Source organism: Asterias amurensis, chromosome 9 (assembly GCF_032118995.1).
Source record: "Asterias amurensis chromosome 9, ASM3211899v1".
Classification (NCBI taxonomy): Eukaryota; Metazoa; Echinodermata; class Asteroidea; order Forcipulatida; family Asteriidae; genus Asterias; species Asterias amurensis.
Window position 1 is genome coordinate 3,855,574 of NC_092656.1, and position 25,650 is coordinate 3,881,223.

The window sequence follows — 25,650 nt, forward strand, 5'->3', positions numbered from 1 at the left end:
ATTTTTCAATATTGAATATTTCTTTATCTTCACTCTTGACTGTAAATATACGTGAAATATTCAAGCAACTTTAATCAAGAAATAAGAATGGTCATTTATTATGTGTTGGCTATTTTTTTGGCACGTCTGAAAAAACTAGGTCAACAAACTCTTAACCACTAAAAGTTTGTCAACCCCAAGTCCGTCAAAAATGGTCAGATTGCATTGTTTATAACGTTAGACTTAATTTCAAGTCTGAGATCGTGGATATTCCCTCCATGGCTTCAGCCACGAAAAACGCCTCTACATGCGCCCAACTCGCAATGACGGATTTTTAATCGAACAAGCGGGCGCTATTTCAGGCAATAAAAGCCACGATCGCACACTTGAATACAAGTCTATGTATGTGTCTGCGTAGGAGCACGCATGATAACGTCATTGTACTGAATTCAGCTGCACGTCTATGGTCTTATGTTTACATTTAGCTAGCTGCCGGTCTAAGTTTCTGCACACATGCAGTTCTTTAATCATCATAATCAAGTCAGATTTGACAGCTTAAAGTGAACCATTGTGTCTGCTCTTTCCATGGTCTGCAGTTACCTTCCACTCATCTACGATTTGGGATTTTTTCTGGACACAAAAAGGAAGATTTTTTGTTGCTGGCTGATCAAGTTCGTTTGCAATTCTTTAGTCGAGCTGTAGCTGTGTAAACCGCGTTGACATAATTATCATGTGGTAAGTATAGTCTTCCTCCCCAGAGCTGTGACCGCTGCATGCTGGCAGCTTTGTGTTATTTTATTGTATGGCTGGCTGTTAATAATAATATACACCAGGATAAGTGAAAACACACGAAGGAATAAAACCTGTTTACAGAATCAATAAGAAACCATCGAGAGTGGAAGTTATATATTCAACTCCATTTTACAAATCTATGATCAGTATTCTAATTTTATTGAAATGTTTATGACAAGTCTTAAGATTTTCAAAGAAAGGTAAACAACAACAAGCAGCCACAGAATGGATGATGAAGTGATTTTAACAATGGAGCACATACACTTTGTTTTGTATTGAATAAATATCTATTCAATTTTGTTAAAAAATATATCCATTCAATTTCAGTGCATATTGTTTCATTATTTTAATTTAGGAGTCAACATTTTAAAAATAAAAGAAAACTCTTATTTGTTGTTTTGTTTTATTATTTTTTATTTATAAAGCGAATGGGTCTTTTTTGAAAAGTTCTTAATAAGTATTTTTAATATAACAATAATAATATTTGTTATTATTTTGAGCTTGAACAAAAGCCTTAGGCAGATGTAGCTTGGATTTGATCGCAGAGGGTTTTGTTTGGTAAATGTTGTTTGTTTATTAGGGCCCCAAATTATCAGCTGTGCTGGATAGATCATCATCACCAATTTTTCTTTTTATATATCTAAATAGATATTCATTCATTCATACAGTTAGGTTTTAAATATTCTATTTTATTGGCAGTGTATACATTGTGACAGCACTGAATATGCTGAGTAACTTGGAATGTTTATAAATTTCAGACTATTTTTGTTTCCATTAAAAACAATTTAAAAAAGAAAATGGCAACTTTTCCTCGGTTCAGCAGATTTTTTTTTTTTTTATCTCTGCTCAGTTTTACCATTCAAAATTGAAAAAAAAAATATACAAATTCATTGAAATTTCCTCTTTTTGATGAAGTTACAGTTGCATGCCTGCATTTAGTAGGCCCTAAACTTTTGATAAGGCCACATAAACAAACAATTGTTGATCTCCCTTTTGTTTTGCGGATGGGGGAGGGAGGGAAGTTTTTTTAATTTTTATTTTTAAGTTTTGTTGACATGCCAAATATGAAAGCAAGAAAAAAGAAATCATCACAATCACTATAAAACAGAGGGTTTGTGTGTTTTTGATGTTTTCAATAGTTTTGTCAAACAAATTTAACTCCTAGATGACATTTTCTGTAAAAATTTTCAAACAACTAAGCACAGTGTAGCCCAAGTAAATATTTGAAGAATTGTTCTTGCTTTGCCAACATGAATAAAAACCTTCTTTAAACATCTTTTCAAACCTGTACATTTTGAAAAAAATATCACTGAAAAGGTTTTTTATGATAGTAAAAAGAAAAAAATGGGGTTGGGTTTTGAACGGTCGGGCAGGGACGATCAACAACTTTTTGTTTATGTGGCCTAACAAATAAAATCTATTTCTATTATTTTGGGGATGAAGTCTCGTGAATTCCCCCCCCCCCCAAATTTGAGCCCTGTACAATGAATGGGTAGACAATGAACTTGCCATAAGGTGAGGTCTTAACCCTAACTGGGAATCAAACCAGATGTTCCTAGGTCCTATGGTTTCCGGTGAAGTTACTAATCTTTGACCAATGCCTATATTTTATCATTGTCACCCAGCCCAAGGATCCATTATCAGCCAAATACAACCACCTTGGTGTAATCAACAGCCAGACAGCATCTGGACTCCAGTAATTGATTCTTAAACACAGTAAATCCCTTCAAAGATGTTCAAGGAGCTCAGCCATGGGAGTTCAGATATTGATTGGTGCGAGGATAATTACTCTGTCTTTCCATTCATTGCGGAGTTCTACAACACTGTAAGTATCACTTTAAAGGCACTGGACATTATTGTTAATTACTCAAAATATGTGTTAGCACAAGAACTTACTTGGTAATGAGCAATGGGAAGTATTTGATAGTATAAAACATTGCGAGAAAAGGCTCCCTCTGAAGTAATGTAGTATTATAAATTGGTTTATTTATTTAAAAATGCCATCGCAGCATACTGCTGAATTGCGGCATAATTTACAATAATTAAAAATATTACATTAGTTATTAAAAAGCTTTACAATAGAAAATACATAGTGAACATTTGACCCAAAAAATCACAAAAGCAATGGCCTGCCAGATATGTACAAACAGGTTCACTACATTTGTATACATTTAAGACCAGAAAATTAAGCAATTATATTAACATGGTTTTAGGAGTTCAGGAGCTAGGTGAAGTAGGGCAAGGGGCTGTTTTGGAATCTTTTGGTGTTGCAGTGAATCATACCAAACCGTGCTCGTTGGCGGAGTTGCATAGATGAGTTGTTTACAGAAGCAGGGAAGAGTAGTATTGAGACAGGTAATTTCTCACTCAAATAAGCACACATATTTGTGCAATAATGGTGTTTTTTATTTCATTCTTCTCTTGCTTCTTCAATAACCAATTGAGTAAAAAAAACTACAGGTTTGTTATTTTTATGTATATCCATGTTGGGATACACCAAGTGTTAATACTGGTCTTTGACAATAATACCAAATGTTCCAGTGCCTTTAAGGCAACACTTTTGTACATTTGAATTTTAATCTTTTGGGCATGTGCAACGCAATATTCCATTTATTTAAAACAAAATGAATTCCTGAATATAATGGATCGGATCTCAAAACCACATGTTACCCATTACACAATGGCATGCTCCCACTTTCATGGTTGAATGATTACCAAAAAAGGTCAATAATATTACACCTGGAATAACAAAGATGCCTCTGCCTTTTGTTGAACTGGTTTTGGCATTGATGCCCCTTCAAAAGTTCCCATAGAATGTAAGATTTTCCAATAGAAGTGCCCTTTGCAAAATAAAAATGGCTTTGCCCTTCACAAAGATTCAATTCCTGTCCTGCATTAATCCTCAATTTTTTGCACACTGATTTATTTTGTTCTTGGTTTATTTGTTTTGTATTTAAACCAATGGATCCTCTAAGTGCCTTGCATTTTAAGCTTTAGGTTTTCCTCGCCGTCCCCATCTAGAACCCCAGTTCAAATATCGCTGAGGAACTCTGTGGATTGGGTATTCATTCAGTCTGTACTTGATTGTGTGGCTTTTCCCTGGAACAATTCTCTGGGGTTTTTCACATATATAAAACTGAAACTTTTTTCTGTTGTCTTCTCTCCATTGGGCTATCATGTAGTACAGTCACTGTGATTAAGTTTGCTTTTCTGAGAGTCCTTAGCTTCACAACCAGACTTAATAAATGAAACGAAATAAAAATGAAGATACCTGTAAAGAAAATATGTTGAAGAAATTTCAGTTAATTAGAAATATCAGTTGATTAGATGTGGGTGGAAACCCTAAGGAAAACCTATAATGCAATCCTATAGGGACTGGTGAAAACCTAATCCACTAACGAGACTCCATTGTGAAGTGGGGTTCAAACAGAGTCCATAGACGGTGAACAGCAGGGAAGAAACCACTGAGCAAACCTTATTTTTATTTCTAAGGGTCAAGGGTCATATCACATGAGGTAATTTACAGGCACTAGTTCCAGGCAATCTCCCGGAAGAAAGTTCATTCTCACTTCAGTTTTCTCATTTTTTTCTTGGGATAGTGAGTCACAGCTAAAAGAATGTCTGTTGTGCAGTACCGAAGTGTTCCTTAAGCATGTAGTGCAGTTGGTTGCCTGTAAAATTTGCCTCAGTGACAAGGCCCTTGGACCAAAATGAGGTCAGATTATTTACAGGCAGGAAGCTCCAGGCAATATCCAAAGACAGAATTCAGTCACTTTTGAATGTTCAAATATTCTTGTGGATCATAAAACATTTTTTTTAAATTACCCAAGTGATACCAAATTGGTCCTGTAGCATGCACTGAAGTTGGTCTCTAATGAGTTGGGGTGGTTCTGAAAAGAACCGTTGGTTTCAACTCGACGTTTCGATCAGTATGCTCTGATTGTCTTCTGGAGAAACCCTAACCCTTTCTCCAGAAGACGATCAGAGCATACTGATCGAAACGTCGAGTTTAAACCAACGGTTCTTTTCAGAACCACCCCAACTCATTAGAGATAGTCATTACATGGTGTTACTGCAAACCTTTCTATCTCCTCAAGTTGCTAGTAAAAGTTGTCTCAAGGACAAGGCCCGGCCAAAAGGAGGTCAGATTACAGCCTCGCTTCGGTAATTGATTTGACAGAAGGATAGCTCCGCCTTAATATCTTGGCTCTGCTCTCAAACATTCTGAGAAGTTGTTCCCCTCCTGACATGCTGTCATCATTTTCAAGTGTTGCTTTGCATGATTAAGTTACAGATCAAGTTCAACAGCATCAAGTAACATTATCTCTTTAAAACACTAAAAAACAAAATTCTATGCAACATTGATGTCAGTTGGAGCAGATCTCAGAATTTACACGGGAATACAGGCCAGAGGCTGGTGATTTTAGCTTTGAGGTAGTAACTCATGACCAGACAAGTCTGATGGTCTTTGTGTTTTTATAACTATTTAATTACACCCACTTGTCGAATATCTTTAATTTTGAAAAATGTTGTTCAAATGTTGGCTTTTGAATTGAACAGGCACCAAAGGATTGTTATCTCATATCTTACTTGTCTTATAGAAAAGTAAGCTTTGAAAACAATTGAAAGATATTTATCTGACTCAAAACCAACATTTGAACAACATTTTTAGTACCACATTACCTTCATTTCAAAGACTTATATTTTTACCATTGTTGAGTTACCCTTTCAGCTACTGCTGCTGGTCATTTTGTTTGTATTCAGTAAATAAAGCATAAAGAAAGGATCTATTGTCAAATTTAAAAGGCAGTGGACACTAGGCCTGGGCGAATTATTCAAATATCCGGTTAATGGCGAATAAGTTTTCCTATCCGTAACCGCGAATGCCTTTTTTTTCTTAACCGGATATCCGCATAGAGCGCGAATAGCTATTTATAAACCGGATAGTTCTGTAATTACAACCGAGTAACCGGATATTCTTTAATATCCGAATATCCGCGGACGTCGGGCGACAACTGATATGAATGATTTGTCTGAATCCTTATGAAACTTCTATTAAGACAGCATAAAACAGCATAAATTAAGTATTAAACTATGCTCACCTCCGTGAAGAGTTAAAACATTGACATTTCTGACGTAATTTGTTCAAAGATTACAAAAGTTTTCCTTCACGTAGAGTGAATCACGATCAAAAGAAAAAGCAAATCGCCATCTTTAAATTAGATCTGGTCATTTTTATGAATGAACCGAGTGACACTGTCTAGAACTAATATCAATCCACCCATAAGATCTCATTCGCCCTCTAGCGGCTTTTTTTTCCCTTTTTTTTAAAGCGCCCTCTAGCGGTGAAAAAACTATTCGAATATCCGGTTAATTTCGGATAGTTGGCCAGCGGTATCCGAATAACAAAATTTCACTATTCGCCCAGCACTAGTGGACACTATTGGTAATTACTCAAAATAATAATTATCATAAAACCTTTCTTGATTACAAATAATGGGGAGAGGTTGATAGCTTAAAACATTGTGAGAAACGGCTCCCTCTGAAGTGACAGAGTTTTCGAGAAAGAAGTTATTTTCCACGAATTTGATTTAGAGACCTCAGATTTAGAATGCGAGGTCTCGAAATCAAGCATCTGAAAGCACACAACTTCATGTGACCATGACGCGACAATAGTGTTTTTTTTTCTTTCAATAGTATCTCGCAACTTTGACGACCGATTGAGCTTAAATTTTCACAGGTTTGTTATTTTATGCATTTGTTGAGATACACCAACTTTGAAGACTAGTCTTTGACAATTACCAATAGTGTACAGTATCTTTAAGTCTGAAGAACAACCAATTTAACATACAGAGATTGATACAACTTAATTTAATGTAAATTTAAATGATAAAAATGGAAAATTTAATGTCTAAACATTGATGAAAGCTCCAAATTAGAACACTAAAAGATATAATGATATAATACAACTTCCTTCTTTGAAACCAGTAAGAGTAAAAAAAAAAAATTAAAAAAAAAAGAAGGCCTACGTGTTTAGTACCCGTAGAACCTGTACTTTATAGAAGGTCATTAAGCAAACTCCCACTCAGATATCATTATCACTGATAATGATAGAAAGGAAATGAGCCAACTTAACCGTGCATGAAAACTATGCGAGTTTAATAGGGAAGGTGTTAAATTTGTATCGGAGATAAGGGATTAATTTGGTTTTACTATTACACTGATGTGTTATAACCACTATTCTAGTTTAAAGTCACCTGGAAGTGGTATTTTTTTTAAATAAAGCTTTTGTCACTAATATATGTGTTTTGATGAGTGGAATGTGAATAAACAATTAACTAAGGTTTTAAAAAATCAGTTCTTATGTTATTTACAAATTTAAGAGTAGACACCGACCCGAGAGGGCGCTGTTCGTGGCAATCGAGGCAGACTTTGCCTGTAATGCGTAATCCAAAGTACTTGTACGGACCAAGTCGTGAGTTTGTAAGTTTAAAAAAAAAAATAAAGTTTTTTTTCCGGCAATGCCGACCAGGTGTATTGCTGCTGAATGCAGAAAAACACTTTTTGAAATGTACCAACTCATGACTTGGACGTACATGTACTTTGCACGTGTGTTTACTATACGCATTGCAGGCAAAGTCTGCCTCGATTGACCTCACAAAAGGGGTAGGCGGAGTCAGCCCCCCAAACAACTTTATATATTTTTTAAACATATAAATCGTGACAATTAATTACTAAAAAAATTGTTTTATTGTTCGTAAGCATATACTCTTATGTTTGAAAGAAAAAAAATTCTATTTCCAGGTGACTTTAACCTAAATCAAATAGAATTGACTGATTGATCATTGACTATCATAACAAAAAATGCATTAAGCAAAATTGTTCTGATTTGTTAAGTTTCCATCAAGTTCATTCAAATTTGTTCTCCAATGATATATTTCCTATTGTTCTACTTGTTGTTGTTTTGTAAACTATGGTTTTCATTCAGGCTGTCTATTTTGTATTGGATTTGACAAGCGAATAGAAAAGTGCTTTATAATTGTAAACAAAAGTTTGTATTTTTTTCCCTCAGTTTTCCTTGGGATTCAAGTATTTAACAGTAAATAAAAAAGATTTCTAAAGTCAAGAGAAAAATCAACCAACAAGCTAGATTATCACAATGATTGTAATGTTTTAAGTTGAGAACTATTCACACAGTTCGGAGATAGTATTATAGTTTGTAACTTTAATTTTGACAACGTTTAAAGGAAACGTTGCCTTGGATCGGTCGAGTTGGTCTTTGAAAAGCGTATGTAATCGTTTGTTATAGAATGCATATGATTGGAAAGATATTTTAAAAGTAGAATATAATGATCCACACAAGTATCACTCGAAATTGCGTGGTTTTCATTTTACCTCGTCGACAAACACGGTCGGCCATTTATGGGAGTCAAATTTTAGACTCCCATAAATGGCTGACCGTGTTAGTTCGTACAGTAAAAGGAAAACCACGCAATTTCGAGGCAAACTTGTGTGGAACATTGTATTCTACTTTTAAAACATCTTTCCAACCATACGCATTTTATATATAAGGGTTACAAACACTTTTTATAGACCAACTCGTCCGATCCAAGGCAGCGAGTTACTTTAATATGCTGTTTGACAGCTGAATAAAGTATATTGTCATGCTATATGAAATTGGATTTATTAAAAAGAAACATTTGTATACTTTATTCTCTCGGCAATGTGACGTCTCTTTTTAAAGCCATTGGACACTTTCGGTGCAGAAAAAAAAAAAAGTTCACAGATTTACAAATAATTTACAGGGTTTACAGAAGGTAATGGTGAAAGACTTATCTTAAAATATTATTCCATGAATTGCTTTACTTTTTGAGAAAACATTAAAACAATATCACATCTCGATAGCGAGAATTACGGATTCATTTTAAACACATGTCATGACACGGCGAAACGTGGGGAAACAAGGGTGGGTTTTCCTGTTATTTTCTCCCGACTCCGATGACCGATTGAGCCTAAATTTTCACAGGTTTGTTAATTTATATATAAGTTGTGGTACACGAAGTGTGAGCCTTGGACAATATTGTTTACTGAAAGTGTCCAATGGCTTGAATAAATCCAATGTTGGTTGTCACACTATAGGCTCACTATGAATGCCGATCCATGGATTTCCACTTCAAGGGATAATTATTAATGATAATGTAACTGCATCAATGTTTATGCATCCGGATGAACTGTCAGTGCCAGTGCTATTTATAAACCTGAAGAATATTTAAAATGTATTTACACAGCATTAGGCAGTAGCCATTAGAGTGAGCTTACTGGCCGAGCTGTTTGTGGAATCTAAGAGCATCTGTGCATGACAGGTATTATGCATACAAAATAAAAAATAAAATATATGGAATTCATTCCAAGTTATATCAATGATTTATCTTATGATCATTAACATACAATTCCAGTTACTTATTTATTATACAATAACACTATTTATTAATAAAAAAAAACATCTGTCAAAAACTTACAATTTATTGATTGTCCATGACGTATTTGCAGTGTAAATAATATTGACTATTGTAACCAAGAAATTATTAAAAAATATTTCATTGAAGTTCATTTGGGCATTTAGTTTTGGGTGACATAAGTAAAGAATACATCCGTTTTGTAGTTAAAAGCGAAATGAGGATATCTTCGCTCTGTCAAAAAATTCTGATCCTTTGTGAACGAAATAAGTCCTTGGGTTTTAATGGGATATTTTTTGCCAAATAAAAAACTTTCTTTGTTCTCCCACTGTCTGACATTTTTGCAGTGTAAATATATAGACTATTGTTTACAATAAATTATTCAAAAATAATTCATTCGAGTTCATTTAGGCATTTAGTTTTTTGGTGACATAATATTTGTAAAGAATTCATCCATGTTGTTCTTTAAAGCGAAGTGACAATGACCTCGCTCTGTTAAAACACCCATTGTTAAACTGTCATTTTAAAAAAGAAGACGTGCTCTCACAAAGAAAAACTACTAATGGAAATTTTCAGATTGCAATCCAGTTCCTACATTCAATTTCTTTGTGCTCATTTGGGACTTGATCTCGCTTGCTCCCAAGGGAGTTGAGAAAAATAATTGACAGAGTGATGTGGGCCTTTTCCAACCTTCGGCTTGGGCTCATCAGGCTCTGATATAGATTTTGAAGCAGTGTTCACTTTGCATGAAGTTTCCAACATCAAACAGAGCCTGGAGCCTGGGTTTAGAAAAGGCCTCATGATATGCTTTACATTGAAAACCATGTCCAAATAATATATAAATGCTATAACCATGACAACCACTCAATATAGAATTTCTAAAAATACAGCTTGAATTACTTCAACAGTGAGCTTCGAAATGAATTCTGATCTTCTTGTCAACTGAATAGGGAACATGTCAAATTAATTTTTACTTGATTCACATGAAATACATTATTTATTTTTATATACTTCAAGAGGGAGCTTCAAAATGAATTCTGATCTTGTCAACTGAACGGTAATGCGTCACATCATGTTTAAATGATTCACAAAAAACACATTGTTTACAGAGATGCCAAGTTCAGAGGCCAGCTATGCGTGAGATTTTTCAAAGCTCACGACCTCAAGTTGATGGTTCTGATAAACTGCGTGCAATCTGAAGATTGTGCAAATTTTGTAGATTTCATTTTTTGTACACACGAGCGCGATTTGGCAATGCATTGGCGTTAATCTTCTTGCCGTCTGGCCCCAACGCGTGAGAAAATGGTCGCTGTGCGTGTGAGCGTGAGACAGAGCCCAAATGCGTGACTCTCATGCCTTATGCGTGAGACTTTTGGTAGGTCTGTATTTAATTATGTATATCATTTGACACATTCCCGGAACGTGTTTGGTTGAACACAGCATTACACTGTGGATGATCACTTAAATAATATTAAAGACGTCAAGTGTAGAATGGCCTTTTTACATATAGAGGAAGTACCTAGTCATTCACTTAGATATTCTAAATGTATTTCTAAGCCGAATTTGTGACCGATTCCAAAGCATTGCAGAACTGTTCTGTTTGGCATTCATTCATCGTACAACCACTTTCCCTTAATCGACAGAGCCACTTCTTCAGTGACAAAAAATGAATGACATTCGAAAGGGCACAATGTCAAAGTGTTGGCAATGTGTGCTTTCTTATGTTTCGGAATATTTCACAGATATTAATGCCTGCATTTTCAGGGTTTTACTAAATCGAAAGAGCCACTTTCCCTTAATCAGAACAACCACTTCAGTGACAAAATCTGAACAGCTAGAAAGGGCTCAATGTCAAAGTTTCTTTTATACAGGTCTTGTGTTGTTAAAATACTTCAAAGATAACGCCTGCATTAGGGTCATATTCAAAGGGAAGGTGTGTTTGGTAATCACTTGGTTAGAAGCCTACATCAGCTTTCAATACATGTATAAAGCATTTTGAGAAATATTTAACTTCAAAGAAATGTGGTTATGTTAAATGATAACAGTTTTAATGCCGAAACGCTTTGCAGATTGTGTACACCTATTTGTGATTTTTCTTTTGGGGTTGACATATTCACTCCGGATTTTTGACGATAGCTCAAAAATGCGACCACCTTTTGAAATGAAGTTTTCAGATGTTAGTTTTTGTTTATATAACTAAAACAATTGAACAGTTAAAAAAAAAACAAAGGTTTGCCTTTAAGACCTTTTTTTCCTGTAGTAAGACACTGCTCTAGATGAAAAGGTAGTGGGTTTAAATCCCACCCGAGTGGCATGTCTGTTTTTTTGTTTTTTTTCACATAGCTCAGGAAAGTAGTGCTAACACGCATCGGTGTACAATGTATAGGTAAAACCAAAATAAATATTCATTTTGGTTATGGTGAAATTATTAAAGAGTGAATTGTATTCCTTCATCCCATCATATTTACCTATATATTTCTATAATCCCCAGATCAGCAATGCCTTGTTCTTTGTGTTCCCGCCCATCATGTGGATCCTCTTCAAGGAGTACGCACGTCGCGTCAACCCCTCCATCAATCTCATCTGGATCTTACTGATGGTGGTCGGAGCAAGCTCAGTCTACTTCCACAGCACGCTTAGCCTCTTTGGCCAACTCCTTGACGAGGTCGCCATCTTGTGGGTGGTGTTATGCGGGGCGGGATTGTGGTTTCCACGGAGATACTACCCACAAATTCTGAACGGAAATAGGTTTGTTATTTTATGACTTCCTGTGTAACTAACTTTGAATTACTTGAATAACTGATTAAAGCCACTGGACACTATTGGTAATAACTCAAAATACTTGTTAGCATAACAACTTTCTTGGTAACGAGCAATGGAAAGATGTTAATAGTATAACACATTGTGAGAAACAGCTCCCTCTGAGGTAACAACTTTTTAAAAGAGGTAATTTTCTCACTAAAATAAGACAAGAATTCAGACCTGAAGCCATTTATAGGTAGCTGAAAGCACATAAATTTGTGCAACATGGGTGGGTTTTTTTCATTATTCTCTTGCAACTTCGCTGACCAATCGAGTCCAAATTTTCACAGACTCATTTTATACATGTTTCTGACACATGAAGAAAGATTAATAATGTGGTATTTGAAAAATACACAAATTAAAGGTGTCTATAGATCTTTTTCTTATGCCGCACCGTTTCTTTGGAATAGTCTTCCTGTGCATATTCGCCAAGCTAATACTTTACAATGTTTTAAGTCCTTGTTGAAAACTCATTTGTTTAAAGCTTCTTTTTTGTAGTTTGCCTTTTTGTATCTTGTATCTTTCTCTAATTGTTTATTGTATTGTTTCTTTAATGCGCTTAGAGGCTTTTGCATTAGGCGCTTTACAAATGTCTTATTATTATTATTATTATTATTATTATTATTATTATTATTATTATAGTGCCTTTAAATCATGTACATGTACCAGCAACATTTACAAATGTGACACCGAGAAAATGTGACACAGAGAGTTCTTCATCAAGTCTGGAAACAACATTGTGATGAAGATAATGTGTTTTATTTTCCAACAGTGGAAACCGCGCGCAGCCAGCGCTGTACAAAACTATCTCTATAAAAACTACTCCTTACAGAATGGTGTCTTATGAACAACTGAATTAAGATTATGAAAAAAGACCCACAGGAACCAGAGTACTGCATTCCTGGGCTATGACTAAGCTAATGAATAAACATGAAACAACTATCAATACAAGGAGTATGCAAATGAGACTAGTGCTACTTGTGGTGTCAGATCCCAATAAACAATGACCATGGGGTGCAAAGATTAAGAACAGAAGAACATTCCCACAGATGCAATATACTGTAAAATGTAATCTAATGGCATGAAAGACAGCGAAGTAAATATATATAATAGAGTAAAACCATGGAGATCACCTCTTTGTGAAAACATGGAGCAATAAACTCTAGTTTATTGCTCCATGGTGAAAAGCAAAGGAAATTAACCAATTAAGCAGAACAGAACCATGACAGGTTTCACCTGTCACACAAGTATGACACATTGACATTGACACCAGTAAAAAAAAAACTCAAATAGTACAATGAATGGACAATTGCTCTATTATGTCTCAGATGAGTCATGTCTAGCAGATCAGGGTATACTTTTGATAATTGTCATAGAACAGTATCCTCACTTGATGTGTCCCAACATAAGCGTCATAAACAAACCTGTGACAATTTTGCCCCAATTGGTCAGCGAAGTGATGCAACAATGGGACTTTTAAGATCAAATTTACAAAAATATCCCTACAATAACTTCTTTACAAAAAATCTGGAGCTTTTTTAGATCAAAGACAAACACAAGTATAAACATTCGGAGGACCTTATTTCATTCAATTCAGATCAGCGTCCTTTGGCAAAACTTCAACCATTTGGGACCAGAATGCACCACAGTTTTGAAAAATTCATGAGGCGAACACTGAATGGTGGTCTTCACTGTCACTTTTCACTTGAAGTATGAACCGGGCTTGACGCAGTCATCAATTTCAGAGAACATTTAGTAAAAACCTTTGTAAAATCTTTTCCAATTAGTTTCTCAAAAGTCTAGACCCATTCTAAAGCCCCAATGTAAAGGCTCTGTGGTTCCATTATGTATTTTCCTCCTCCATGGTTATACAAGGCTGTCTGATCAGTATTTAATTCCTTTTGGCCTTTTCCAAACTATATAGACACTTTGCTAATAAAGAAGGGAACTGTGATTTCCTGTAATTTCCCAGGAGTAATTACTAAAGAATTAGCTTCAACTGTACCAGTTGGTCATCATACCAGATAACATGCAGGATGCCAACTATGTGTTTATGTGATATTTCCAGCAAGTAAATAAACATGGTGTTACTGCAAACCAAATAGTGTTTTTTTTGCTCTAAAAGAAAAGAGAAACCTGCATATCTTGTCTCTTCATAACCTTTAAGGCTACCTTTAGATATTTATATAATGCAACTCATGAATTTTATCTCAACTCCTTAGGCATTTTTATCAGGACGTTTCATGAATCTATCAGAATAAAAACCCAAGTTTTATAGATTGATTAAACTTTACAGGTATGGTTGTTGCATGCATAGTTGGTATGGCACAGCGACTTAGCTACTGGGGGCTGAGGGGGTTCGTGCCCCCACAATTTTCCACTGCCTCCTCCCCAAGGTGCCCCACACAAAAATTAAGATTCATGTAATTACTGCCCATGAGCATTCCACTTCCACTGAGCAGAAATTCCCTTCATGCCCCTTCTCTCTGATCTATTTCTGTAATAATGAGGAGCAAGGGTTTAGCCAGAATTTGGTAAAAGGGCATCCAAATTTGCTAGAAATTTTTAAAACTGTGTGTCCAAAATTGTTCATTTACAATACATTTACATAAACAACAGATAAAACAGGGTGTCCAAATTTAGAACAGGGCATCCAAAAGTCACCCAGACACCCCTCTGGCTTAATACTATATGCTAAGGACGCTGTTTAGAGAAGCTCCTTGAAATCTATAACTAAGGGGTTGCCAAAAGGTGGAAATACCATCGTTTAATTTGGTACTAGTTTCAGACTTTGGCTTTGTTCGAGACAGCGACATCGGCTACAGCTAAGGCTAGAATAAGTTTGGGCGATATCGTTTTATTTTATTTGACTTTGGCTTTGTTTGAGACGGCGACATCGGCTACAGCTAAGACTAGAATAAGCTTGGGCGATATCGATTTATTTTATTCATGATATATATATATGCGCACGTATCCACCCTGCTGGGTGTTCCAAGTTTGTCCAACTTACAGAAGTTTGTCCAACTTACAGAAGTTTGTCCAACTTGCAGAAGTCTATATGAATCATAACGCCCTGAAATCATCCGCTTTGACTTTGGCTTTGTACGAGACGGGGACATGGCTACAGCTAAGGCTAGAATAAGCTTGGGCGATATCAATTTATTTTATTCACGATATATCGCCGACAATATATCGCGATGTTTGATATAATCGCGATTAATTAAATTTGACATCATCAGTCTTCAAACTCCCAGTGAAAGTTGTAGAAGAGACAGTCATAGCATAACCGACAGCATAATCGGTATCGCGATATATTGCGATATTCACGAAATGATCCAAAACCAAATTGATCCGATATGGAAATCGTTTTCAAATTAGTATCGTGATATTCGATAATATCACGATATCGTCCAAGCTTAGGCTAGAACAGCGTGTCTATGAGGCAAATGCGTAACGCACTTGATCTAGCCAGATCTGTAGCCGAAGTCACCGTTTCGGACATTGCCTTAGTTTTCAGTGATGACTCTTACCCGTGGTGCTATAATGACTATTGTTATTGCAGGAAGCTGTTCCGTATCATCGTCACAGGATTTACGCTGTTCGGTACAATGATTGCATTCATCAAGCCAGCGATGAATTCCTTCTTCATGATGCTCATGGTCATCCCTGGGATCATTGTCATGTACTTGGAACTCAAAAGGTAGAAAACCCTCTGTATTAGACATTCAAAAGGATTGGATTAGTAAATAAATTAACATATTTTGAAGTTGAAATTGTATAATGCCTGTAAGAACAATGTACTAATCATTCATGTACTTGGCACTAGGTAGGTAGTAAGCCATAGAACACTCTGTATTAGACATAAGAAAGGATCAAATTAGTAAATAAATTAACATATTTTGAAGTTGAAATCATATAATGCCTGTAAGTACAATGTACTAATCATTCATGTTCTTGGCACTAGGTAGGTAGTAAGCCATAGAACACTCTGTATCAGACATAAGAAAGGATCAGATTAGTAAATAAATTAACATATTTTGAAGTTGAAAGCGTTTGTTAATGCCAGTACCAGTAAGTACAATCATGTACATTATCATTCATGTACTTGGAATTCAAAAGGTTTGGACTAATCCATAAAACCGTCTGAGACTAAAAAAAGAGTTCAGATTTGTAAATTATTTGACATGATCGGGAGGCCAGCTCAATTCCTATATTTGATGGCCTATTGGTAAGCTATCAGGGGTGGATTTCACTAAGAGTTAACACTTGTCTTATTTCAAGTTAGGACGAGTAGTAGGACGAGTTACTCGTCCTAACTTAGGACTATAGCCTTAAGTTTTTTAATATCTCCTAGGACTAGTCTTAAAGGAACATGTTGCCTTGGATCGGTCGAGTTGGTCTTTGAAAAGCGTTTTTTATAAAACTGTTTTTTATAAAATGCATATGGGTAGAAAGATGTTGTAAAAGTAGAATACAATGATCCACACAAACATGCCGCGAAATTGCGTGGTTTTCCTTTTATCTCGTCGACTAACACGTCGGCCATTTATGGGGGTCAAAATTTTGACTCCCAAAAATGGCCAACGGTGTTAGTTCGCACAGTAGAAGGAAAACCACGCAATTTCGAGGCAAATTTGTGTGGATCATTGTATTCTACTTTTGAAACATCTTTCAAACCATATGCATTTTATAAAAACGGTTACAAACACTTTTGTTTTGACCAATTCGTCCAGTCCAAGGCAATGTGTTCCTTTAAGCTAGGGCTAGTCCCAAAACTCTTTGTGAAACCTTACTCTATGGTGAAACCGACCCATGCTCCAGGGGTCGATTTCACAAAGAGTTAGGACTAGTCCTAACTTTGAACTAGTCCTAGGAGATATACAAATTGCATGGATAGTCCTAAGTTAGGACGAGTAACTGGTCCTAACTCGAGATAAGACTAGTCTTAACTCTTTGTGAAATCCACCCCAGGATTGAAAAAAGTAATTGGTAATGTACCAGTGGATTCCTTGTGAGCCAGGGAACGTACCGAGTATACAGTGCTTCCATATCTGTGCTGGTTAAAATGCAAATACTAATAATTGTTGTTCTAGTGTTTGAACTTGAAAGTTCATTCTATTTGTTTGTCCTTGTGATAAGGCACTTTACTTCACTACAAGCATCAGCTTCTAGAAGATACCTCTATACTTATTTTGTCTGCAATCTTTCACACTTACTACAATTTTTGCATTTGCATTGTTCAATTTTTTTCTTTTCTTCAAGAAAGTATGGAAATAAGTGTGAGTTTGAATTGAATTGAATTGAATAGTGATGCCATAGAACAGTACACTCCAAATGTGGATGCAAATTCATACCAAGGATATAGACAATACATAGACCATATCAATAAATGGATTTTGTTTTAATCCATTGCAGGGTACACTGCCGACGTGTAGCACGTTTGTGCCGTACCAACATGGCACTGTGGATTGTTGCAGTCTCATGCTGGGTCATGGATCGCACCTTCTGCGATTTCTGGCTCTTCGTCTCTTTCCCATACCTTCACTGTGTCTGGCACATCCTGGTCCTACTGGCCTCCTACGGATCTGTCGTTCTCTTCGCATACTTCGATGCCATGAACGAACATCCAGAGATGGGACCTGTGCTGACCTACTGGCCCAAAGATGGCTACTCAAATTTTGGAATTCCATATGTGGCGCTGAAATGTGTTTGTCCGAAACCATAAGACCATGGAGACTTTTGGCCGGTTTCACAAATACAGCTTGAGTTATTAAGTTCTATGTGTAAGTTATGTATTGTCTGAAATCACAGTACCTATACCTTGCTTTAATTTATAACAGTAAGCAAAGCTAGCACTGTACATGAAGAAAAATATTATTGTTTTTTATAGTGAGTGACTCTTGCGAAAAAAGACATCTTGATTGATTAGAAAAGCTATGATTAGAAAAGCTGCCAAAGCTTTAAGGTATACAGCCTTTTTATCTGGATCTGTCAATATTTGTAGTGAAGCAGTAGATCTTTTTGGAAGCATTTATTTGCAAGTGAAAAAAAGGTCACAAATTAGTTGGTTGCTGCCTTCAAACAATTCTTGCCACTGGTATTCAGCGTTATTATTGTTGATAATGGTGCAGACTCTTCTGACTAGGAATGTGGGCTGTCTGCCATGCACTTGTACAGACACATTTATAAAGTGCCATTCAGCGTTAGGCATGCTTGTGCAGCTCTTGTTAATGTGTATGCGTGAAACCCACAAGACCACCAGAATTAAAGTGCGAAGAAAAAACCGCCAACACAGGTTAACAATTGAACTGTTAGAATTTTAAAAAGCACTATAGAGAACATTTATCTCATTTTTACATTATGTAAGTAGAATAAGTGCATAACTGTACAAAAAACTGAGTACAAAAAATGTAAAGGACTTGCAGATTTTATGGTAAACTGTCGTACTGCTTTACAAATGCATCAAAGTATAATCAAAACATTTTTAATCTTATATGCCAAAATCATCTATGTCTAGCGCAACTGAAACATTTTTGTGTGCAATATTTACACAATGTTAAACCCTTCACAATAAATTTGCAAAATTCAATGTTATGTTTACATACACTATACGCTGTGCAGTTTTTGTCTGTGAACTACATCGATTGATGACCAATTACTTCAAGGTCATTTATGACATGTTAGACCATCTTTCAAAAACACAGCTGTTTTTTTTTATCTAAAAAGGACATTGTGCAAATCTCTGACTTTTCATTGGAAAGAGCTTAGAAGTTTAATAATAATAATACCAATAATAATAATAATAATAATAATAATAATAATAATAATAATAATAATAATAATAATAATAATAATAATAATAATAATAATAATAATAATAATAATAATAATAATAATAATAATAATAATAATAATAATAATAATAATAATAATAATAATAATAATAATAATAATAATAATAATAATAATAATAATAATAATAATAATAATAATAATAATAATAATAATAATAATAATAATAATAATAATAATAATAATAATAATAATAATAATAATAATAATAATAATAATAATAATAATAATAATAATAATAATAATAATAATAATAATAATAATAATAATAATAATAATAATAATAATAATAATAATAATAATAATACTGATAAGACTTGTAATGCGCACGTATCCACCCTGCTGGGTATTTAAGTTTGTCCAACTTACAGAAGTTTGTCCAACTTGCAGAAGTCTATGAATCATAACACCCTGAAATCATCCGATTTGACTGCTATGACTAATTTGTCATGCATTCTAAATAAGTCCATAATATGTGTGTAGACTGGAGACCAATCACAGCAGTGTGTTCTTTTGAAAAGGTTTTATGGTGTTAAGTTTGTTTGTTTTTGTGTTTTTATTACTTTGCATTTAGTTGTTGATAAGTGTTATTATGTTGTAGTAGCCCAAGATCATGCAGCTGTTTAAGCACAAAAAGTAGCTTAGCACAACAAGAATGCTTACCAGACTAAGAATACCAGTGAAAATACCATTCCACAAGTACGATTTGCGTTCGGTACCCTGCTCATGTATGCTTAGTGGAAATGTCGTGGCCGAGCAGTTAAGATCACCGATTCAAACTCTGGTGTTTCTGATCAGCAGAGTGTGGGTTCGAATCCCTAGCCATGACACTTGTGTCCTTAAGCAAGACACTTGTGTCCTTCAGCAAGACACTTGACCATTGCTACGTCCTTCGGATGGGACGCAAAGCCGTTGGTCCCATGTGTTGTTTAACAGAACCTAGTGCACTTATTGAAAAGAGAAGGGGTCCGCCCCAGTGTTCCTGGTTGTGGCTGCTTACTGCGCTGTAGAACCTGGTGAACCCTTATAAGGTGCTAACTAATTGGGTCTCAGAATTCATCACTGCAATAACCTATCTTTCTGAAAGTTTGTATATACTCAGTACCTTGAGTACCTTGTTTGGTAGATAAGTGCGCTATATAAGACTTCAATATATATGTATATTATTAGAAGTAAACTTTCAAGCAATATTTGCTGCTTTAAAAGCAGAAAAATAGCTTTTAACAATTCAATTCTCTGCTCAGCAAAAATAGACTGAAAAATGTTGAACAAAAGACTGAAAAAGTTGATCCCTGTCAATAGCATTCAGTGTACACAAAACAAATAATGTCTAAGTATTTTGGTAGGCAAAATTGCTGGTCAAAATTGCTTCCTGCTTAATATATAAGTTAATATAGAAAATGTCAATTCAACATTATTCATCAGTGCAATAAAGAGCCAATTGAAGTATTTGAGAACAGGGTCCAATTTCATGAAGGCTATCAGCACAAAAACTTGCTTAGCCCAACAAATCTAGCTTGGCAAAAAACAAGTTACCAGCCAACATTCCATAAGTTTGTATTGTTGTGACTGGTGCCCCACTATTTTGTTTTTCTTAGCAAAGAAATTTGTTAAGCAGTATTTTCTGCTCAAATTTATGAAATTGGGCCCTGACCTAGTAATCAATACCACTCAAGTTGTCAAAGCCTGTTCACATTTTATGACAATTATCTGTGCGTCTGCATTGCGAGGTTTTTAGTTCTGCAGTGCAAAGAGAGGTGTAGCATATTAATGGTCATTCGAGAATTTTGAGAAAGAACTCAAGAGTTGTGTAAACAGATCACCGTGTGTGTGAGTCAAACATAGTAAGTTATATTTAAATTGCGGTACCCACGGCTATAGGATTCAAACTGCCTCTCGCTACCACACAATGTGGTGGTCTAATGGTAAGACATATTGGTTTAGAATGGCAAAGGTCATGGGTTTGAATCCAACCCGAGAAACATGCCAAGGTAAAGGTAAAGGTTGGTGACCTCTTGCTGGAATAAGTTATGTTAAAACAACAAGACTGCTTTACAATTTTGATGTCTATTTTTTTAAGTGAACTGTATAATGCAATGTGTAATATTAATGCATTTGTTGGTCAGTGAACTGTGGAGTCATGTACCGATAATAATATTTAATATAGATTTATTCCTATTTATGTGATTATCGCGAGTATTCTTCTAGGTTACTTCAATCCATAAGATTATCAGTATTTGTATATTGCAGTTTGCTTTTTCAAATGTAACAGATTGTAATTGTTGGTTTACTTAAAGGAACGTTACAGAATTTGTAAGAAACAAAAATCGTGAAGATCACAGATTTACATAAAACTTACACGGTCTAATGATGATGATAGTAGAAAACATCCCTTGAAATATTTCTGTCTGAAATTTCATATTAGATGAGAAACAAATAATCTAAGTTCACGTTTGGAGCTTATCGCTCAGTGAGTGTTTTATTCATTTTTGGTTTGGCATCGATGCAATGCAAAATGTGTAACTGGTTTTTCACTATTTTCTCGCGACCCAGATGGCCAATCAATCTCAAACTTCTACAGGTTTGTCAGATAATGTATATGGTGGATTACATAAAGTGCTTACACTGCCAGCAACTGTTTTGTTAGCAAAATCAATTCTGTAATGTTCCTTAAATCTTGGACTATTCATGAATTCTACCTCCATGAATTATTAGAAATACAAAAATGGAACTCTTCTCTGTTTGCTTTTATAACAGTTAGACTACTATATCAAGTATAAAGCAGGCATACATTTACATTTACAAAGGGGAAAATGTGAAAGCAAACTACAAGTTATTGTGGAATTGATTCTTCTTGCCTATTTGGCACCTGATCTGGATGTGATTGGTTTTTAACTCTTCTAATTCTTAAAACATGTATTATAGATTTTTACTATGGCTAAGACCAAAGTTTAAACCAAAAATTTGAAAGTATGTGCCCGAAATTGGGGTAAGTTTTATAGTTTTTTTATAGTGTCCAAATTTTGAGATGAGAAATTGTTTTAAAACTTCCTGAAAAGATGAGGTTGAACTAGAGAGAACTAAGCACAAAGACTGGCTTGAACCAATTATGTGAAAAACACATTGTTCAGCAGCGTGTACCATCTAGTTCAGCTGCTAAGGCTGGCTTTAAAAACACATTTTCTTTTTCAGTTTAAAGGATTCAAATCCTTTATTTTTAATACTTTTTTGTTTTAAAGTTATCTACATTTTTATCTGAAATTTGTGCATTTTAAGGCCTACATAATCTGAAAACAAAACTCCAACGCCTTGATGAAGGCTATATTATTATTAAACGTTCTTATTTTTGTTTTATACATTTTTATAAGTAAACTCTGAAATAGACTGGAAATATACAATGCATACATCTTATGGTAAATTTATAAGTGTATGACTTTTAGAAATGGGAAGGTTATACAAACTGAAATGGCACTGTTCATTGTATGGGCCAATACTTTTTAAGTGATAAGATGGTTGGACCTTCTTTCAACCTTTAACCAGAGAATGCTTGGACTTATCTGTTGATTATGCATTGCCTTCTATGGGTATGAGTAGATGAGAACAATTTTACCTGAGAGATTAAAACCAGAAGGGTTGTTTTTATAGCTTGGGTTTTCTAAAGTAATGTTTATTGATTCCTTATTATGAAGATGTTTTTATCAATATTTTGATCATTGTGCTAGGAATGTTTTTGATTTTTTTACTTTGTTTTATAGTTTTGTTTTGAAGTCAAGTAATTTTAGTAAGATTTATTTTGTTGTGCTTATCACTTTGACCTAATTTTTTTAGCACCAAATGATGGTAATCACTTATATCCTAATATTAGAAACCCTTAAAAGTTCCTTGAATCAGTGCAAAGAGGCTGTGTCACAATTTTGCTTTGTATCTTGCACGAAAATACTCTAAACAAAGAGTGTGTTGCGCGTACTTGTTTTGTATGTACATGCCAGAGCGGGGCTATTTTAAGCGTGATATGTTTTGAGAAGTTCAATTTTGCAGATTGAAAGTACTACTTTAAGTGATACAATGTTCTGCACTGACATGACTAAATGACACTTGATCATGAAAGAAATTTTAAAAGGGGGAAATCACAATGAAGATTTTGGTGTATCCCATTTTATTGTCTTATTGATAGCACCTTATAGCCTTGTTGTGTTAATGCAGTTGCCATTATTTTGAACAGTATAAAGTGCTTCCAATGCGAAGGTGTTAACATTTTGAGACAGTGTTGTCTTAAAACGAACAAAACTGGGCACATGAAAAACTCATGATCTCACCAAGCTAGAAAATAGTTAACTTTATAAGGGAAGTTTTGCAAGCCCCCAAAATGTATGCTGGAAATACCAAAATTTAAATCAATCAATCTTGCCATTTGCGATGATTTCAGTGTGCAATATTTAGAAACTTCTGAATGAACTCGGGGGATTATGTCTCAAGGTTTTATTTAAAGGGCAAACCTTTGCTTTTTGGAAACGGTTGATTGTTTGATTCTTTATTTTTTAACCTAATATGCATACAATAAAACTAACCGTTGAAAATGTTATTTCAAAAGGTTCTCTCATTTTCAAGAATATCATCGAAAATCCAGAGTAAACATGTCCACGCAGCGCAGGGAGAATATTCCTATAGGAATACACAATCTGATATGCTTTACTGCAGTAAAAAAAATTTGGGTATTGGGGCATAAAAACCTTACACCTTTTCCCATAACCACATTACTTCAAATATTTCTCAAAATGCTTTATACTATTGAAAGCTGATTTAGGTTTCTATAACAACCAAAGGTTTTTTTTTGCCAGTAATTATAAGAGTGATTACAAAATGTGTACCTTCCCGAAATCCAACACTGTGTATGCTTTGAAAATCACTTCACTATGCCAAAGTTAAAAGTTTGTATGCAACATCTCATTGAATTGTACCAAAGGATATAACTAGAGTTTGACATATATTTTAGATTATATGGAATTTTAAATAAAGGTATGGCTTCATAAAGGGTTTTTTAAATATTGGTCGAGTTGAAATAATTGTTTTAAAATCTTTATCCAATGTAGGTATTTCAGGGGTTATCAACTTCATCTTGTATGTGGCAATGGGATGGGTAAAGTGCAGGTCACATCTTTTTAGTCTGGCATTTGCAAGGGTTAAACAATGGATGTGCTGAAATCTTAACAAGTTTGGTTTCTTTCCGGATTATGGATGTAGTTGCAAAATCGTCAACGAAATTTGTATTTTAGCAGGTTTTTACTGGTATTTTTGTGTATTTAATCTAATCTAAACATCCATGGAGTAACATTCTATCCTGCTATAATTTTACCGTCAATGGTCTTTTGGATGAACTGTAGGGCCTACGCTTTCTTGATCATGTAAGATGTATTATTATAAAAGTATTACTTTTTTTCATCTCGGACAGCAGTATGTACAAAAAATTAGCTTACTTCAGAAATTGTATTGGTTTTTGTCACTCTATAGTAAATATTGTCATATCTTGTTTCTTTTTTTTCATTAAGATTCTGAGGCTGAGAAAAGTTATGGATAAACTTTCCGTATGGCACCACCACTTTTTCACAAAAAGGGATATCTCATTGAGGTAAATCAGATACTATATTATTTCATATCGAATAAGTGGTGGCGCCATACGGAAACTTTTCCAAAGTTATTTATCAATGTGTTAAGCGATGTTCAATAATAGTTAACAAATTTGTACCACAGCATTCCCTCCCTAGAGTACAATACAAGAGGTTAAATGTCATTCTGATCAAATAATGTATATTATTTTAATCATAATATTTAAAATTTAATCATGATAACTTAAGAGTAAGTTAAGCATTTTGGTCAGATGTATTGAAACTACAGTATTATTTCCTTGTAGATATGTTATGGGTGATTAAAAAAGTTTAACGTTTCATTTAGGAATATCGCTAAATGAACTCTCACAAGTGTTTGTATTTTATTGTTGAAGAATTCTGTTAAATTTCATTAGGCAGGTATCAAGGGAAATCCCTTGTCTTTATCCAAAATCTTGCATTCTTGTAACATAACATGCTCATATTGACAAAATTACTATTTTGAAATGTCATAATAGTTTACAGATGAGAACAAAGTCAGCTTGTGGCAAAATTTGCTATGGCCTATAGTCCAAACCTTTGCCCCCCAAAATCTGTCTAAGTCTAGTATAGTGGTTAGTTTCTTGAACTGCAAAAAAAAAACTGTTACTGCTTACTTACAAAGTAAAAGTTCCGCCATGCAGTGTCTCACGGGGAAATCTGTCCCCTGGAGATTCTGATCTGTCTGGGCCCCTGTCTTTATCCGCAAGGCCTCGAAGAATGACGTCAGACGTTCAGGCTGATATCTGTGGAAGGCACTAAATACTAAACTCCACAGCGGTTCGGCCCATCGGAGAATACCCGAGCGAGAATGACCTTATGACGTCATTTTGCATATGCTTGCATCTTTTAGACATGAAAATATTAACAACCAGGTCCTAGTGGTTAGTCCACTCTTATGTAACAACTCCCCAAACCTGCTGCTACAAATGTACTTGAATAAAGAGGTCTGAAGCAGTGCTTGCATCTTTTAAACATGAAAATATAAACAACCAGGTCCCAGGCTAGTGGTTAGTCCACTCTTATGTAACAACTCCCCAAACCTGCTGCTACAAATGTACTTTAATATAGAGGTCTGAATGAAGCAGTACTGATCTTTTAGACATGAAAATATTAACAACCATGTC

At 34.8% G+C, this 25,650-nt stretch overlaps 1 protein-coding gene and 1 long non-coding RNA gene across 2 annotated transcripts; one reads left to right on the forward strand and one right to left on the reverse strand.

Annotated features, from left to right (window-relative positions):
- Window positions 1-435: 435 nt before the first annotated feature.
- LOC139942102 (alkaline ceramidase 2-like) lies at window positions 436-18,802 on the forward strand. Its single transcript, XM_071938795.1, has 5 exons — window positions 436-714; window positions 2,397-2,596; window positions 11,719-11,975; window positions 15,592-15,729; window positions 17,445-18,802. Exons 2-5 carry the CDS (start codon window positions 2,504-2,506, stop codon window positions 17,752-17,754), a joined length of 798 nt encoding a protein of 265 aa, XP_071794896.1. The 5' UTR covers window positions 436-714; window positions 2,397-2,503; the 3' UTR covers window positions 17,755-18,802.
- LOC139942103 (uncharacterized) lies at window positions 11,828-25,512 on the reverse strand. The gene is made up of 3 exons (XR_011786641.1): window positions 25,145-25,512; window positions 15,560-15,741; window positions 11,828-11,961 (listed from the first exon to the last, which is right to left on the reverse strand). It is a non-coding gene; the product is annotated as an uncharacterized lncRNA (long non-coding RNA).
- Window positions 25,513-25,650: the final 138 nt, after the last annotated feature.